This window comes from Trypanosoma melophagium (assembly GCF_022059095.1).
Source record: "Trypanosoma melophagium isolate St. Kilda chromosome Unknown ctg9segment0, whole genome shotgun sequence".
Classification (NCBI taxonomy): Eukaryota; Euglenozoa; class Kinetoplastea; order Trypanosomatida; family Trypanosomatidae; genus Trypanosoma; species Trypanosoma melophagium.
In genome coordinates this window covers 703,083-720,486 of record NW_027125194.1, presented here as the reverse complement: position 1 = coordinate 720,486, position 17,404 = coordinate 703,083, and the positions used below count along the sequence as shown (strand labels likewise).

The window sequence follows — 17,404 nt, the reverse complement described above, 5'->3', positions numbered from 1 at the left end:
CGAACAACCGTTGGAAAGAAAAAAGTAAGAAATAATAATAATAATAATAATAATAATAATAATAATAATAATAAACAGGAAACATTTACAGTATTAAATACATTTTGGAATATAGACCCAAATCATCCAACAGCATTGCTGATAAGGGACATCCCACTCAAGACACACACCCACACGTAAAAATCAGCAACACAAAAACAACAACTACAACTTCAAACGCCACTAATATTAAAAAAAAGATCAAAATACTCTTCCCACCCAATATGACCAATCGACTATTTTTTCAAGGCCAATTGGTTGTGGTTCCACAGTTTCTGACGAGAACACCCGTGGAGCACATACCTCGCACTCGTCCTGCAGCATCCTCCGAGATGAGGCCGTACCAGTTCTGCAGTGTCGGTCGAATATCAGCGAGCGTGGCGTTTCCTGGTATCGGCCCAAAGCGCACGAGACCACCTCTGACGTACGCCGCCATCATCAGCGGCACCTCCGTGAGACCACCACCGCCCGCGCCAACAACCATGATCAGCCAACTCTCTTTTGCCTCAATGGAGCGCCTGTTGGCGGCGAGCGCCAGCTTTCCCAGAGTGCCGTCCATCACGCTGATATCACTCATCAGGGCAAGGGTCTCCTCGTGGGTGCTGATCGCACCGGTGGAGAAACCCATATGGACATAGAGGAGATCACCATCGTGCTTCATGAAGTGGCGAAATGCCTCTAGTGTTTCCTCCTGATACAGATGCGCCTTGCCATCGCAGGACACAAGCTTCTCTGCTGCATTGCAGTACGCCGTCTCGTTCGCTGCGGGACACGCGAGTCCAGAGCACTCCGAGTCGAACAGTCCAACACGAAGGCAGCTGCTGCTATTGCTATTGCTATTACTGCCAGCCACTCTCTCAGCCGACCAGTACGAAGACGGTGCCAACACGATGGGCTTCTTACCGACTCTCTTCAGTTCCCGCAGAAAGCTTGTCGCCCCCGCCAGGTTCGTCGCAGTCGAGCTCTCGTTTCCAGTGAGCATTGTCACCAACGAGGCCATCAGCTCTGTGTTCCTTGTTTGCAGTCGTGCGTAGATCCCAGCGGCGGCGGAGAGGAGTCCAAGAAACGGTGCCTTATTACTCGCCATGGCCGCCTCCAGCACGTCAGGCGGGAGGTGCGGCACAACGAAGACCAACGCCCGCGGCCGACTGCGGTCCTCGCCTTCTTTTATGGACGCGCTTGAAATGACAGCAAGACACGCCAGCAGAAGAAACACAACAGAAGTAACGAGAATAGTTCTGTAGAGGGCCCGCGAACTCAAGGCTGTTTTTATCTCAGGGGCATGCACGCGTGGTTGTTTTACAGGCTTCTCTGAGTTTGAGTGTGCCATAACTCCCAAGTAAGTGCCTCTTCTTGTTCTTTGGACTGTGATGCCACTTTCAGAAGTACCAAATCTTGTTACAAGAAAAATTTATACTACTATTTCCTTTTTATGCATAGAAAATAAAGGAGAAAAGAAAAATATAAGCAGACAAAGAAAGACTATTTTGATTCACATTAAAAGAACCTGTTTACCCATTTTTCTCCTTCTTTTCTTTGATTTATTATGGGATATATTGATGAGGTAAAAGCAAAAAAAAATCAATATGATCTAAATGGGGACTTTCCTCCCATAATATCGGAGTGACCAAATAGATGCAGCAGTCAAGAAAAAGTAAGCACATTTAATATAGATGAAGAGACCCGACTTAATGCAAGAATTAGATTGAAAACAAAAACATTATTCTACTGTACGCGTTATACTTCAAAGCTTGTGTTCACTAATTGAACTAGAGTAGAAAATCAAAATGAAGAGTATGCACATATTTCCAACACCACCAACCTTTGTTTTTCTTTTTTATATTCCTTGCCGCATTTACCATTTTATGTTTTATTATTTTCTTCTTTTACTCCTATCTTTTCACCCCCCAAACACAACTTTTCCTTTTGTACCCCTATATTTGCTTAATGGTGAAATTTATATCAACAAAGCAAAAGAAACAGTAATATAATAATAAAACATTTATTTTTTTGTTTTCACCAATGCTTCTTGTAAGGCAAGCCTGGCGAAGTGCAATTTAGAGTCCATTACAGCGTGAAATACCTGATCATCGTTTATATCAGAAACCTGACCAAGAAGCTTATGGCAGCTCTCTGCATCACCTTCAGCAAAAGCAAGTGACGCCTGTTCATATAATATATATGGTGCTATCCATGACATAGTGTTTCTTTTCCCCTTGAAACTGGAAGACATGCTTAGAGTCTTTTTAAGTAGTTGTTCTCCCTCCTGCTTGCTTGCGCTTAATTGGACAAGCACTAACCCTTTTAGAGCATCAAGTACAAGAGAAATACTGGGACTAATCAATGAACTGCCTGAAAGAGAACCTTGACTTGAATTCGTTGGAGCTTTTTCACTTAAAGGTGTTGGAGCACTACTTACGACCTCTTTGCTTTCCGCTTGTTTGATCATTTCTAAAAATGACTCAAGTATATTTGGTGGTAATTGGTGTAGCATATCAAACAAAACTGCAAGTTCCAACATTGCCAACGGTACAGTATTACGAAGAATGACTCCATTTGGTGGTTTATCTATTGACATGGTAACTCTCTTTTTATTACCTGGATTAGGATTTGTCAGATTAACGTAACGGAACATTTCATCCAATCGGGCTGCCACAAATGCTTCAACAGAAATCGTTCTTCCTCCCACTATTCGTATAGATCGATGTGCCGCTCTCCAGAAGGCTTTTGACGCTTCTTCAGTAAACTTACGAACTTCTTCCGCTTCGTTTTTTAGAGAAGCTTCAAATGCAAGCATCTCATAACAGCATCCTTGGGCATAAATATAGTAAATCTTCGACCATGTTGAGTTTTTTTCCAAAAGGGCATAATATGAGATGCACTCTTTCCATCGCCCTACGGCAACAAAATTCCAAGCTTGATCATAAACTGCAAAATCTCGCAGTTGTGGCATAGATTCTACAACTTGACCAGATTCTGTAATTTCCAAACATTTTGAAAGAGCATCAATACTTTCCGTCATATTTCTCTCAAGTCGACGAACACGACCCAATAGCCATAAGTGAATTAGTGAATTTCTTATTGTTCGACGTGCAAGCACATCTCCTGCCAAATCTTTTGCAAGTGGAAGAGTTTGTGGGACGAGGATGGGACAAAAACCAGGAAGAAAGCTGTTAATAGCCATAAGAAAGAGACCTGCAAATGGGGAAAATAACGTTTCACTTTTCCAACATTGAAGAACAAGTTTAGTTCCAACCTCTACATCATGAGTATATCCCAAAAAATTAAGTAAATGTTCAATTCGAGGAGGCAAAATAGATAATGCAACATTAGTACAACCATGACCCAAAAGCACAAGATGAACGCTATTACTGTCTAGTCCTAATTCATCGAATGAGTCAACATTTTTCTCCACCTTTACCTCATCCAATTCTGTTTGGAGAGTCTTAAATAAGTGATAGCTTTTGTTGAGAGAAATACCACCTTTAATAATATTATTAAAGGAGGTTCGCTGTATTACCAAGACAAAACCACGGAGGGCATAGGAGGCAGCAAGAATGGTTTTCGCACGAAATTCACCTGGTAAAAGTCTCTTTTTAGTCGAATCACTTCTAAATAGACCACCCATTTTTTGAAACAAACTTTTACCTGCAGGAACAAGTTCTTCTGCAAAAGTAATCGCAAAAGAAACTCTTTCAATAGCAATATCACCATCAGATTGATCCATTGAAAGCATTGCTTTAATAGCAGTAATACATGCTGCCCCAGCTGAATAAAGTGGATCAATTGTAGCATTCTTAGCGAAAAGTTCTTCCGAATCGCGTACTTGATTAGCAAAGAAAAGATCCATACCACGTGCAACTTCTTTATCAATTTTTACTATATCCTCTACACTTGCTTCACGAAGTTGACGCAGTTCATCGCTTGAGAGTGCATGATGACGTCCTGTTAAACGATGAATTTCTTCATTATCATTTGCAAAATCTTTTTCCGTTGGCTGAACAAAATCCTTTTCCTCCATTTTTTTTCTTATTACTTCAATATATGTATAATTATAGAAGTGAAAATAAATAAATAAATATAAATATAAATATATATATAACTATTATGTATGCCCTACGAACAACCGTTGGAAAGAAAAAAGTAAGAAATAATAATAATAATAATAATAATAATAATAATAAACAGGAAACATTTACAGTATTAAATACATTTTGGAATATAGACCCAAATCATCCAACAGCATTGCTGATAAGGGACATCCCACTCAAGACACACACCCACACGTAAAAATCAGCAACACAAAAACAACAACTACAACTTCAAACGCCACTAATATTAAAAAAAAGATCAAAATACTCTTCCCACCCAATATGACCAATCGACTATTTTTTCAAGGCCAATTGGTTGTGGTTCCACAGTTTCTGACGAGAACACCCGTGGAGCACATACCTCGCACTCGTCCTGCAGCATCCTCCGAGATGAGGCCGTACCAGTTCTGCAGTGTCGGTCGAATATCAGCGAGCGTGGCGTTTCCTGGTATCGGCCCAAAGCGCACGAGACCACCTCTGACGTACGCCGCCATCATCAGCGGCACCTCCGTGAGACCACCACCGCCCGCGCCAACAACCATGATCAGCCAACTCTCTTTTGCCTCAATGGAGCGCCTGTTGGCGGCGAGCGCCAGCTTTCCCAGAGTGCCGTCCATCACGCCGATATCACTCATCAGGGCAAGGGTCTCCTCGTGGGTGCTGATCGCACCGGTGGAGAAACCCATATGGACATAGAGGAGATCACCATCGTGCTTCATGAAGTGGCGAAATGCCTCTAGTGTTTCCTCCTGATACAGATGCGCCTTGCCATCGCAGGACACAAGCTTCTCTGCTGCATTGCAGTACGCCGTCTCGTTCGCTGCGGGACACGCGAGTCCAGAGCACTCCGAGTCGAACAGTCCAACACGAAGGCAGCTGCTGCTATTGCTATTGCTATTACTGCCAGCCACTCTCTCAGCCGACCAGTACGAAGACGGTGCCAACACGATGGGCTTCTTACCGACTCTCTTCAGTTCCCGCAGAAAGCTTGTCGCCCCCGCCAGGTTCGTCGCAGTCGAGCTCTCGTTTCCAGTGAGCATTGTCACCAACGAGGCCATCAGCTCTGTGTTCCTTGTTTGCAGTCGTGCGTAGATCCCAGCGGCGGCGGAGAGGAGTCCAAGAAACGGTGCCTTATTACTCGCCATGGCCGCCTCCAGCACGTCAGGCGGGAGGTGCGGCACAACGAAGACCAACGCCCGCGGCCGACTGCGGTCCTCGCCTTCTTTTATGGACGCGCTTGAAATGACAGCAAGACACGCCAGCAGAAGAAACACAACAGAAGTAACGAGAATAGTTCTGTAGAGGGCCCGCGAACTCAAGGCTGTTTTTATCTCAGGGGCATGCACGCGTGGTTGTTTTACAGGCTTCTCTGAGTTTGAGTGTGCCATAACTCCCAAGTAAGTGCCTCTTCTTGTTCTTTTTTTATTTTTCTTACTGCTTTCTCTGCTTCTACTTCATCCCCCCTTATACTTTTTTTAAAAGAATCAGAAAATTTCCAAATTGATTAGTTACTAAATTCATAGTGTGTGAGGAAGGATATATTAAAGATATTCCAAATGTGAAAGAGGAAAAAGTTTTTTATCATATATATATATATATATATATATATATATATATATATATATATAGAAGTATAGAGGATAAAGTTCCGTTAAAGACTTATTATAGAATGCGTTTTGCAGATGAGAAAACTATTTTTGGTGACAATAATTTTTCTTTAATTCATCACTCTTTTTCCAAAACAAAGACATACGGATATAAACCACCCATATCTACAGCAAATGGTGGATGAAGTAGTTTGAATGGACACTCGTCACGAAGTCTCTCAAGTACATCCATCATAAGTTTTCCTTCAATTGTCAGGAACACTGCACGACCATGGTGTTCCTTAGCATGGGGTACCCACCAATACTTCTTTTGGTCAATTTCTGAACTGTTAAAATGGTCTTGGTTAGAGTCCTCTTTTTTATTGTTTCTGATGCGTGGTGTACGAAGAACACGATAAGACTCTCGAAGCATCATTGGATAAAGTTTCGTATTAGCCTTATGGCTTCCGCACCTCCTACCAAACGGGAGATCTGAAATCACACAATCGACAGAGTTATCTCTCAGTGGCAATTTGGTTGCATCCCAATGAAAAGCCTCTGAGTTTAGATGATAATGTGGGGCGAGTAGTTGACGTAGTGCCGTCGCTGCATTCTCCGCTTCTTCGCATGTTATTTGTGGAGGGTACGAACCAGATGCGTGTGCGGCGCATGGGTGTGGCATTGCCTCCACATGTTTCTCCAACGTTTCCAGTAAAACTTTCGATTGTATCGCGATTTCTCCGCTTAACCATTCTTCCTGCAGCTGTTGCTGCTCAACTGACAGCAGTCCATTCACGGCGGCGAGAAACATCGCCTCTGTCTGTATATTACGATGCATCTTCTCCGCATTAGTCATGTGCGAGTCCCCACCCCACGCCATCAGCGGGAGGAACCCCGCGGCCGCCCACCCCTCCAGCAGAATTGTGCCGCTGCCGGCGAAGGGATCGACGAGAACGACACCGGCGTTAACGGCGGCGTAGCGGCAGAGGGCCGCGGCAACAGCAGGCCGCATCGCATTCTCGCCTTTCAACACCCGCAACTCGTGGCGAACAGCACCAGGACGTGGAATAGCTGCCCGCACGACAACGCTCATGTCTATCGTATTATTATTATTATTATTATTATTATTACTATCATCACCATCATCACAGGCATCACCGTTGGTGTTGTCATTGTTATTGTTTTTGGAGTGTAGGAGAAGTGTCCCAATGCGCTGCCGCAGCAGTTCCATACCGAGTTGTGAGGTGTAGTGCATCGCCGCACCCACACGGGGAAGAGCCGGTGGGGTTATAACTAAACCAAGATGCACGTAATTAATATCGTGAAGAGCAAAGAACTCCACATTATAGTACAACATATTTACTCTCCAACCAGTTGTCTCGAATTGGTCAAATACAGATTCACCAATATAAGCTGCAAGCTGCTGTGAAGTAAAAGGAGAGGTAACACCATTTTCTCTACGAACACAGTTTACTCGAAACATAACGGTAGAATCTGTAAGAGGAGTATGAAACCATGGCCCTTGATATCCTTCTAAGAGATTATTTCGTCCTACTGCCGCAGTACGCAATGCACTCAAGTGCTGAATCACTGCACTTCTAATTTGTTCTTTAGCATGTATTAACGGTTCTTTCAATTCTTCCAAAGATTCTATGCATGGTGCACTCATGATATGTAACAACAACAGTTCTACCGAACGTACACAACTTGCCTTGTAAAGGAAAAGTTCTGTATCCTCAATAGAGGCTGGAGCATTATCATTATCTGCTAAACTTAAATTAAATAAAAAACCACCTCTTAATATATCTTGATCAGAATATTCGGGTATAGAATGATATTTATCACACTTATCAGTATCTTCAAGATCTTGTGAAGTAATACTTTCACTCGGGCAAGGAAATAAACCAGGCAAAAATTGCTTGGGTGAAATTTTAGATTTCCAGTGAATTCGTAGCGGTGGAGCTATCCGCTCCAGATCAAACATCACCACATCTTCAATTCCACGCGGACAAAGAAGACAGTAAAGGGGAGACATCGCCTTACTTTTAGCAGTTGTTGCACCATTGTTAATATAATTAGCCTCACTTGCTCCACTCATACTAGTTCATATAACCTTCTCTACTTTTCGTATTCTTCTTCCTCCTTCTCACCACCACTACGAAAACCCTTTTTTTTCGTTAAGTATCGGTAGAATACGTCTCTAGAGTTCAGCGTATGTTTGGTTAGAAAGAACAAATAAATACAAAGAATAAGAAAAATAAAAGAGATATGAATAAATAAATATATACATATATACACATAGTTTGAAAAGAAATGAATGAACACATGTGTTTGTGGGAGAAGGAACAGTATGCATACCCAAAAACACAAGCAACGACAAAAAAAAGAGGAGAAAATCATTTAATTACATCCACTAAAGTTTCCGAAGTAAATAAATAAATAAAAACTTAGAAATATAACAACGACAGCAGAAAAAAAAAGAACTAGAAATTGCATTTTTTCCTTCTTTTTCGCTCTTATCAAAGGTAAAAAAAAAAAACAAACCACAAAAACAAAATAAACAAAGAAAAAGAATTAAAGGACGACCACTTTGAAAAAAAAAATCAACCAAACACCCACCACCAAAAAAAAAAACAAGAAAAGAAAATGATGCTAATTGTGTGCTCGAACGACAGCACAAAAATCGGTTAGACTACCGTACAATTCATCTAATTCTTTGAGTGTCATACTAGGTGCTAATACAATAGCCCGCTGTGCATCTTGTGTGAGCGATTCCGCCCGTTTCATAAGTCCAAGAGGAATACGTAACTTTTTCCCAACCTCCTCACTTAGTCTTTCTATTTCCTTCAAAAATCTTTGCTTCCGCTGTTCCTCCAATCGCTCTGCCTCCAACACAACATCCACCCGCTCCTCCTCACCGCTGGCGGCTGTAATGCTGTGAAGGGCCGCTGCCGCCATACTGCTTGCCACGCCGAGTTCCTCCACTGTGGCGCCTGGGCCTAATGCGAGATCCAACTTGGCGAGGGCGCTGCGAGCCACACGGCGGTGGGCGTCCACGGGTGAGTATGTGGCGCGATCTAGTAAAGCGGCACGTGTGCGAGTTAAGGCGTCCTTGGCAATCACAATATGGCGTATTCTTTCATTCTGAATAATTGAATCACGTTCCATGCGCTCTAATTCAAATACGAGTCGACGATCTAAGGACTCATTCTGAGAGAGCTCATCCACAAGAACGGCTCTTAGTACACCAGTATCCAAGTATTGAAAGGTTTGCCTTTCAATTGAAGGTTGTATAGATGGTATACCAGAAGGAGAAGGCGCAGATGAAGAAACTTTTGACATTGTTGCTACAAATTCTCTACTTTCATCTGCGTTTTCTCGAACTTGTGATACTTTATTATTATTATTATTATTATCATTATTGCTGCCGCGCAAATTTATTACGCGTAATTTCAAATGAACACAAGTTCCTTCAGCTTCTGCTTCCTGTACAAGTGGTGAAAGAATATCTGAGAGAATATCCTCCTCAAACAATGTATATGTTCCTTGCAGAAGAACAACATTTGAGTAGCGAATATCATCATCAATTAATCCTTGATGACGAATTCTTCGTAAAATTTCTCGCTTACACATACCGACTGTTGCATTCACACTCATAGGTAATAACACTTCTCTACATTCATTGTAAATTTGAACATCAATGACAAAACGAACTTTTTTACCATCTGGAATTTCACCATCTGTAGGAATTGCCTCCACTTGAAAGGCATGATCCAATTGCTTTTGTAATTTTTCTTGTTGAATGAGTAAACGATCGATTAATTCATCATATTTTGAAAATTGATCATTTATTTTCAAAAGAAGATTATCTAACTTCTCTTCAAAGTTACTCTTCAAGTTTTGAAAATCTTCTACATGCTTTTGTTTCAGTACATCCACTTCCGTATTTACCATAACAGAAAACTGCGCATTTAATTCGGTTATTTGTGTTATAACTTTGGAAAAATCATATTCCGTTTTTTTCTGAAATTCAACTTGTTTTGAATCATTTAACTTTAATAAACTTGTTACATCTCCTGTGCGTACTTGTACAAAGTTACGTAGTTCTGCTAATTCAGAAACAATAATCTCCCGGTCGGATTCCATTTTCTGCAACTTGGCAAGTGTTTGCTCTAATATCGATCCTTGATCATTTCCATCATCCCAAGTTTCGGCATTTTGTGGATCCTCAAGTCTACTAGGTGTTTTACCACAATCTTGTGAAGAGGCCAAATCACGCTGCGGCATGGATTCATCCAAGTGAGAGGCCGTGGCGGGTACTTCCACCACCATACTCTGCGATCTCTCTGTGCGGGGCAATAACGTTACCCCCAACTCCGTTAATACCCCATCACGTAATGGACACTGACCGGATGCAATTTCTCGTTTTAGTGTATCCAGGTTTTCTCTATTTAGTAGGGCGCCACTATTGCGTGGGGTTCGTGGTTTAGACTTTTCACTTAACACATCTGTCGTACTACACCGCTGCATATCCTCCGATGGTAGCGTTAGCTCCGTTTGCGTCATGAGACTATCTTTTACCCTGTATCCATTTCCTGTAGGAAAATCTACGACCGCATCATTCGTAAGAGATTCCGCAATCATAACAGAGGATTGTGCAACAGTGTCCAAGTATGCAATATCAGGGGTTGTGGTAGAAGCCTCCGCGTCAACACGCGAAGTAGAGATATCCATATTTCTTCCTTTTTCACGGGGAACAGCAGTGTCTGTTACTGCCGGAACATCGGCGGTGTCACTACCACACACACTTTCTACACTGACAACGGAAGCCTCCGCTAACGATTTTCTTACATTATTTGTGGGTATCATACTGGGCATGGCATCAATTTCAAAACGCTTCGGTGAACCATCCACACTTACTTCTGTTTCTGGTGCAATAGATACAACACTTACAGTTCTCTCTTGCCGAGGAATGTTCTTTAAATATATGCAATCCTCAGCTAGAAGCTCCGAACGTAGTGGTAAATCCCCAGCAGCTACAACATTCTCCAATTTTGAAAGAGCTTCCTTATTTAAATGCCTAGATTCCACCTCAACATTACTGTGACTGTTAGAACCTCTTCGCATTTCCCCATCTCGTGAAGTACTTGCAGCATCTTGAAAACACCATGAATTCTCACAGTGCGCCACTCTTGATAATTCACTCTGTTCATATCCATCATGCAAATCCGCTTGCAGAGGGGAACCGCGAAAACGCAGTTCTTCCGTTTGTTCTTGGGATTGTTTTCTTTGTTGTTGTTGTTGAAGCATAGGTGCAGCACAATCTCCAGTTCCAACTTCGGTGTTCTCTTCCGCTCGGGAAAAAGAAGAGACTGTACTCATTCCGTAGTTTTAAAGTAAAGAAAAATAAATCAAAGAAAGAAAAAGAAATCAAGTAAAGAGAAGAAAGAAAGGGAATAATAATAATAAAAATAAATTCGATTAACTGTGCCTACCTTATTGCCACTTCTTTTTGTGCCTATGGAACAATATCTCTGTCTATAGAACTATATATCGCTAATGTCCTTCACTAGAAGGTACCAAAAACAAATAAAAAACACATAAAAAGGGAGGGAATAACATAGGAACAAGAACAACAACTACAAGAATAAGTAAATGTACAGATTCAATCTCTAAATGTAGAGAGGATCGCCATAACTAGAATTTTCAGTTGGCGCAGAAGTTCAACTGGTGTTCTTTTTTTCTTTCTTTATTCCTTAACAAAAAAAAACTTTTTTCTTCCCAAGCTTCCCAATTTCTTTTTCTCTTCACTTCCTTGAGTGAATGTCTTTCTTTCTACTATTCTCAATATTGTAATGCAATATACCAAACCCTACCAATAGATAAAAAAAGGAAAGAAATATGTACAGGCACACGTTCACACCCCCAGATTACACAAAAACATATATTAATATATGCATACACAGAGTTTCTTCGTCGCGGGAACAAAAGACAATATAATGTGCACAACACCTTCACATATTTTCCTTTTCCTTTTCTCGTGTATTTTTCACTCTTTCTCTTTCTTATGCATAACAAACGTACCATCATCGCGAGCACCAGGAATGATGTAACGTGAGAGACATAAGAGGAAACAAGTATTTCAAAAGCAAAAAAAGGGATAACAATGGAGGGAAAAAAAATCTTGGGAGCTGGTACCACCGTTCTTAGATACAATTGTAAGGCAAATATAATAAATATATGCGCGAAACAAAAAACGTGTGAATTTTTTTCCCCTTTTCCACCTTACAATAACTGTTTAATAAGTACCACAATTAGGAGGAATAAAGAAAAGCTCAGTTATGCAGAGTAGCCAACGATATGCAGTACCAGGGCGGAATACATGCATACACAGAGAAAAATTAAAGGTTAGTGGTGCAAGTGTAAAATGAATTGAGTCCAGAATACAAATAATAAAAAAAGAAACAATAATGAAAATAAGAAATGCCTTTTCTTAAACAAAAGAGCTATGTCCTCTCCTTTATTTTCTCCATTGTCTATTTTTTTTTTCCATGTACTCCCCAATTTCTTTTCATATATGCACAAACACACACACACACGTACGTACCAAGGAAGTGAGACAAAAGCAAATACAATCTTTTTCCCCTCTCTTCCATTTCATTTTCTTTGCCCTTTTCTTTTATTCCCGCATATTCCTATTCATCTTTCCGCAATTTTCTTCATCATGATATATTTATAATAAAAATATATGTGTCTTTTTTTTTCTTTTTTTCGTTCTCTCCTAAAACACACTTTTTCCCCTCCTATTTTCTCTTCGCTCTTTAAAAAACAAAACAAAACATCAGTATTTCCTCCTTCTTCTCTTTGAAGTTTCACTCCCACTTACTTCTGTGAGGCGGTGGTGCCCCGCACGTCTGTCTGTGAGACGCGGCGGTCCACCACACCGGCGAGGGATCCCGCATTGCGGTCCACGTTTGTTGGCCCACCCGCCTTATACACACCGGTGTAAGTGCTCTTATCATCGTGGAACTTCACATTATCTGTCTTTGTGCCGTGTGCCTCTGGCACGCCATTCTCGAGCATTGATGTGACTTCCTCCACGGACTTCTTTAGTTTGGCGGCGATCTCTGGAAGGGCGCGGGTGGTGAATTCGTTGTATGTCATCTTGCGGGCTCCCTTTGCCTTTACCTTGTTGAAGAGGAGATCGGCATCTGTGCTGGTGAAGGTCTTGCCGATGATCTTTGTCTCCTTGAGCATCTTGGAGAAATGGGAGTTGTCCATCTCTTTTGTGGGCGCACCACCAAAGGAGGCAAAGTTATAGAAGGCAGATTCAAGAGTCATTTTTATTTATTTTATTTTTCTTGTAATAGTAAGTTTGTTTGAAATAGGCTGTTAGTAGTAAATGTGCAGATGATCTTAAAAATAAAAAAAACAAAGAAGTAAAACAAGAGGTGAAGGAAATGATAGAAATAAATGAGAGAGAGAGAGAGAGAGAAAGAAAGCACCCATATCAGTCGCAGAGTAGCAAGGGAAAACAACAAAATAAATATTTTACACTGAACATCAACAAGGACGACGACAGCAACAGCTAAGAAGGGGAAACAATTTTTGAGATCATTTGACTCAGAGAAAGGTATATATATATTCCCCCCTTTCTATTCAATACATACCTGATGGAGACCTTGTAGAGTTGCGAAGAACATCAAAGAGATTATCATACAATGGACCTTTTGATGCCATTGCTTCATCACGATCTAAATACGCACGCAGACGACTAGTCCCGTCATTTCCTGCTGTCATTGGTGCTACCCTTTTTGGCATTGCAGGTGGTGTTTGTGATCTCACAGGACGTCGTGGACGTCGTAGATTAGCATCTGAATAAGGATGAAAGGCAATAGCACTACTACTACTACTACTAATACTATTTCCAACACCAATAGTATTATTAAAAGAAGAAGCACTACCGTAACGTACAGCGTCTAATTGTACTGTGGCATCTGCGAATGCTCGTGCCACACCATCTAATAATGCCTGTTGTTGGGCAAGAAGGGCATTTCGTTTTTCTTCACGTTGCCTACGACGCTGTTCCAAGTCAGATACTTCTTCACGTGCACCACCGAAAGATAAAGCCCCGAACTGTGAGAGAGTTTTTAATGACTGCGGGACACCCTCAGCAATACTCTGTGGTATCTGTTTTAACGTTTTTTCCATTTCCTTTATGGTAGTTGTTGCAGTACGATTTACAACAGTTTGTTGACGTGCTTTACCATAATACTCAGCATAGTTTACAACGTGATTAGGTTTATAATAACGATTTGTGTATTCTTCCAATTTTTCTGCGAGTGCTGATCGTCGCTTTTTCTTCTTTTGTTTACGTTGTTTCCGTTCTTCTTTTCGATTCGCTTTATCGACAGTAATTTTAGTCTGGTCCCCAGAATTTGCATCACACACATTCAGATATGATCCTTTTTCCTTAACAGAACGTGATATCCCATTTGTCTCATCATCTACAACGTTTCGCTTCTGACTACTCGTCCTAGAAGTTCTGGAGTCAGAATGTTTTAGTTGTTCTGTAGGACTTTTCACGGATAAAGGTTCAGGATTATAACAAGGTTCATCTGGTATTACTTGTTTCTTCGGTTTCGATTTACTCTTTTTTTCAATTACTTGGGACTCTTGTGCCTTTGTGCTTGGAGGTTCTGCTACATCTTCTACAACTTCAAATGCATCACCTTTTCTTGAACTACCGTCCGTAAAATTATCCTGGAGTACAATTGATTCCAACATTTCTATCCGTTCACGTAAAGCCAAATTTTCTGCATTCAATTCTACTTCACGCCTCTCAAGCTCTAACCTTGAATCTTTAACCGTATCAAAAGCATCCCGTAATTGACCATTTACTGCAATAATACTCTTGAGAGCTTCACAAGCCTGTAAGAGTCTATCAGCTAACAAATTTACCTGTTCAGAATCTTCATTTACACCAACCGATTGACTGGATTGCGCTGATACAGCCTCCATTTTATCAATATTACCAGCAGCCAGACCTCTATAATACGCTAATTCCTTCTTCATACTAGCCAATTCCGAACGAAGTTGACGAATAAGTGCATTCTTTGGGTCTTCATTCACCCTAGGAACGTTTGTAATATTACGTGCCCTACCAGCGTACAGAAGTGTGGAGAGTGTCTCATCCACATAGCGATCGGATGGGTTAATACACGCAAACATGGTGGTGAGAGAATTACCGCCGAGTGCATGCTTCAGCAGTTTAGTCAACTTACTATCACGATAGGGAATATGTAGTCGATCCACCAGAGCTCCTTTCTTCCCCTTTAACTTCGATCCATTAGCGAGTGCTGTGATCACCTTACCCAGCGCAAGGAGAGAGGCATTAATCTCAATAGACTCCTTAACAAGAGATGCAGAAGGATTCCTTGCCAGCATTGTGAGTTTCTCTGAGCCCGCCAAATCCACAATGGAGAATTCTGACTTTACAGACATCTCTGGTGAGTCGGAATCACGCCGAGTGACGTATATAGTGAAAACAGTGTGTGAGCGGGAGGATTGACGGTTCATGGCGTGACTCGCCATCACCTTCTCCCTCGCACCAGCGAGAAATACACGTCGCATCTTCTCTGGGTGATCACACTCACAGAGAAAAAGATTCTCTACACTGAAAACATCTCCACAACGCCATCTAATTTTTAACCCAGAGCCCAATGCCTGTGTTGTTGCTGGGTTGAGAAGGTCTGTCACACGCTCATTATATATCTGATAGAAACTACATCTGAGCTGAAAGCGAGCACGTTCATCCTGCATTTGCAGCTGTCTAACACGATCGAAGATAAGTTGAATGACGCGAGGGACAATGCCATGCTGTCTGGGGTCTGTTTTTGTGTTTGGTTGCAGACTCGCCGTGCCTCTCTGCAAATAGTCAATACCCTCTACTGTGTAGGTCTTCCCACTCCCTGTTTGCCCATAGGCAAAGACGGTGGCGTGAAATCCATTCAATACATGATCAATCAAAGGTAAGACTTCATCCGTCACTGCCTCCTGTTCCGTTTCTGGAGGGAGAACCCGATCAAAGTCAAAACAGCGTGTTTCTTCCTGATTTTTACCCGTAACTAATACTTTACCATTCTCAGCATCTAACTTTATACAGGAACAAGTGTGATCCTGTTCTCCATGAATAAGTGGCCGACAGCGCACTACCACGCGAAGTGCACTATGCGGTTCTGTTGACATGCCCCTGTTTGGTTTGCCCCTCTCAACTTCTCTACTTTTCTAATATTACTGCGGGGGTCGTGGATGTTTCTGAGCACAAACCTTCAATGGGGAAAGAAAGAAGGAGAGAGATGGAAACGCTGGAGAATCTGTACTAAAGCGCAGTAAACCCACCCGTGTCCGTTAAAGGAAACAAATACAAGAAAAAAAAAGTCACCAGGGAGAATTAATAGGACGGAGGATGAGGAAGAATATAGGGAAAAATAGAAGGTATTTCTTTTTCCCTGCAGTCTAATAGAAAGGTATTTACTGCATGGAAGAGGGAGAATAATATCATATATTGGTGTGGGGAAAAGAAAGAAAATGGAATAGGTTGCAGTTCTCCTATGGGCACTGATTTGCAAATATTTCGATATTAATATATTATACGTAGATGACACTCAGCCGAATAGACGACCAAACTACAAAACCAAACACCGAAGAGCATCACACGCACACACACACACACACTATCAAGCGAGATCCCGAATGCTCAAAGAGAAAAAAAAAGAGACATGGGTTCTAAGGGAAACGGTGTATTTTCCATACATATTAAAATTTCTTGCTTTTTATCATCATAAACGTTATACACAAAGTGGTGTTTCAGAGTAGTTCAGTTCTTTTTTCTTCTTATTGCTCAATTCGTCCTTCTGTTACAATTAAGGCATCACTACTTTCTTTCTCTTTAAAGAAAAGAAAAGGAGGGAAAGAGGAAACATATATAACAAGTGCAATCGTTTTCATTTACAACAACCCAACTCACAAACCATACACATACAGAAAGAAGAGAAAGAAACAATCTCAAACTACACCAGCGAATATAGCAATGCTAAAACAAAAAAAAACATTACAAGTAGAATAAATGCAAAAAGAAGGAATTCCAGCGTTAGTTACAGTCGCAATTTTCCATGAAAAAGTTCATATGACCTTAGTCCTACCCTTTACTTTAAAAAAAATCCGCAAGAAACCTCGAGGTGTCAAAGGGAAAGCGAGGTTGGAAGAAGAGTATATATATATATATATTACTTATTTATTGGTTTTTCATTATAGTTTAAAGAAACACATAGAAGATGCTGTTTTTGTTTTTTTGTGGGTGTTATTATACGAATCGCACTAGAAAAGAGACAAACACATTCCTCGCATCATACACCGTGTTGGTAAATTTGACGAGAAATAACGTATATTTGATGTATGTATTGCTCTTCCAGAATGCAATACTATTTATTATCCTTTTCTTTTCTTTGTGGCACCACAACTCAGCCCAACGGAGAAACAAAGTCACACAAGACATATAGTCTTCTCACATTCATCATATTACAATAGTATTTCTTAGAAAGGAAGGAAATATTTCATTCTAAGAAGAAAAGGCAGAAATTGCTCTGATTCACAATGTAAACCAAAAATTCACACACCAGTAAATCC

At 41.1% G+C, this 17,404-nt stretch overlaps 7 protein-coding genes across 7 annotated transcripts; all 7 read right to left on the bottom strand.

Annotated features, from left to right (window-relative positions):
• Positions 1 to 283: 283 nt before the first annotated feature.
• On the bottom strand, positions 284 to 1,369 carry LSM04_001155 (uncharacterized protein; the record flags this gene model as incomplete). Its single annotated transcript, XM_067332987.1, has 1 exon — positions 284 to 1,369. One exon carries the CDS (start codon positions 1,367 to 1,369, stop codon positions 284 to 286), a length of 1,086 nt encoding a protein of 361 aa, XP_067185545.1.
• A 672-nt stretch (positions 1,370 to 2,041) lies between these two features.
• On the bottom strand, positions 2,042 to 4,060 carry LSM04_008207 (Inclusion body clearance protein Iml2/Tetratricopeptide repeat protein 39; the record flags this gene model as incomplete). The annotated part of the gene is made up of 1 exon (XM_067332986.1): positions 2,042 to 4,060. The coding sequence occupies one exon, from the start codon at positions 4,058 to 4,060 to the stop codon at positions 2,042 to 2,044; it is 2,019 nt and encodes a 672-aa protein (XP_067185848.1).
• Positions 4,061 to 4,432: 372 nt separating this feature from the next.
• On the bottom strand, positions 4,433 to 5,518 carry LSM04_007055 (uncharacterized protein; the record flags this gene model as incomplete). Its single annotated transcript, XM_067332985.1, has 1 exon — positions 4,433 to 5,518. One exon carries the CDS (start codon positions 5,516 to 5,518, stop codon positions 4,433 to 4,435), a length of 1,086 nt encoding a protein of 361 aa, XP_067185797.1.
• Positions 5,519 to 5,855: 337 nt separating this feature from the next.
• LSM04_006560 (putative RNA methylase domain) lies at positions 5,856 to 7,814 on the bottom strand (the record flags this gene model as incomplete). Its single annotated transcript, XM_067332984.1, has 1 exon — positions 5,856 to 7,814. The coding sequence occupies one exon, from the start codon at positions 7,812 to 7,814 to the stop codon at positions 5,856 to 5,858; it is 1,959 nt and encodes a 652-aa protein (XP_067185767.1).
• A 554-nt stretch (positions 7,815 to 8,368) lies between these two features.
• LSM04_004340 (uncharacterized protein) lies at positions 8,369 to 11,098 on the bottom strand (the record flags this gene model as incomplete). The annotated part of the gene is made up of 1 exon (XM_067332983.1): positions 8,369 to 11,098. One exon carries the CDS (start codon positions 11,096 to 11,098, stop codon positions 8,369 to 8,371), a length of 2,730 nt encoding a protein of 909 aa, XP_067185684.1.
• Positions 11,099 to 12,598: 1,500 nt separating this feature from the next.
• On the bottom strand, positions 12,599 to 13,057 carry LSM04_008033 (P25-alpha; the record flags this gene model as incomplete). The annotated part of the gene is made up of 1 exon (XM_067332982.1): positions 12,599 to 13,057. The coding sequence occupies one exon, from the start codon at positions 13,055 to 13,057 to the stop codon at positions 12,599 to 12,601; it is 459 nt and encodes a 152-aa protein (XP_067185835.1).
• A 318-nt stretch (positions 13,058 to 13,375) lies between these two features.
• Positions 13,376 to 15,964, bottom strand: LSM04_004913 (Kinesin motor domain; the record flags this gene model as incomplete). The annotated part of the gene is made up of 1 exon (XM_067332981.1): positions 13,376 to 15,964. The coding sequence occupies one exon, from the start codon at positions 15,962 to 15,964 to the stop codon at positions 13,376 to 13,378; it is 2,589 nt and encodes an 862-aa protein (XP_067185705.1).
• Between the last annotated feature and the right edge of the window lie 1,440 nt (positions 15,965 to 17,404).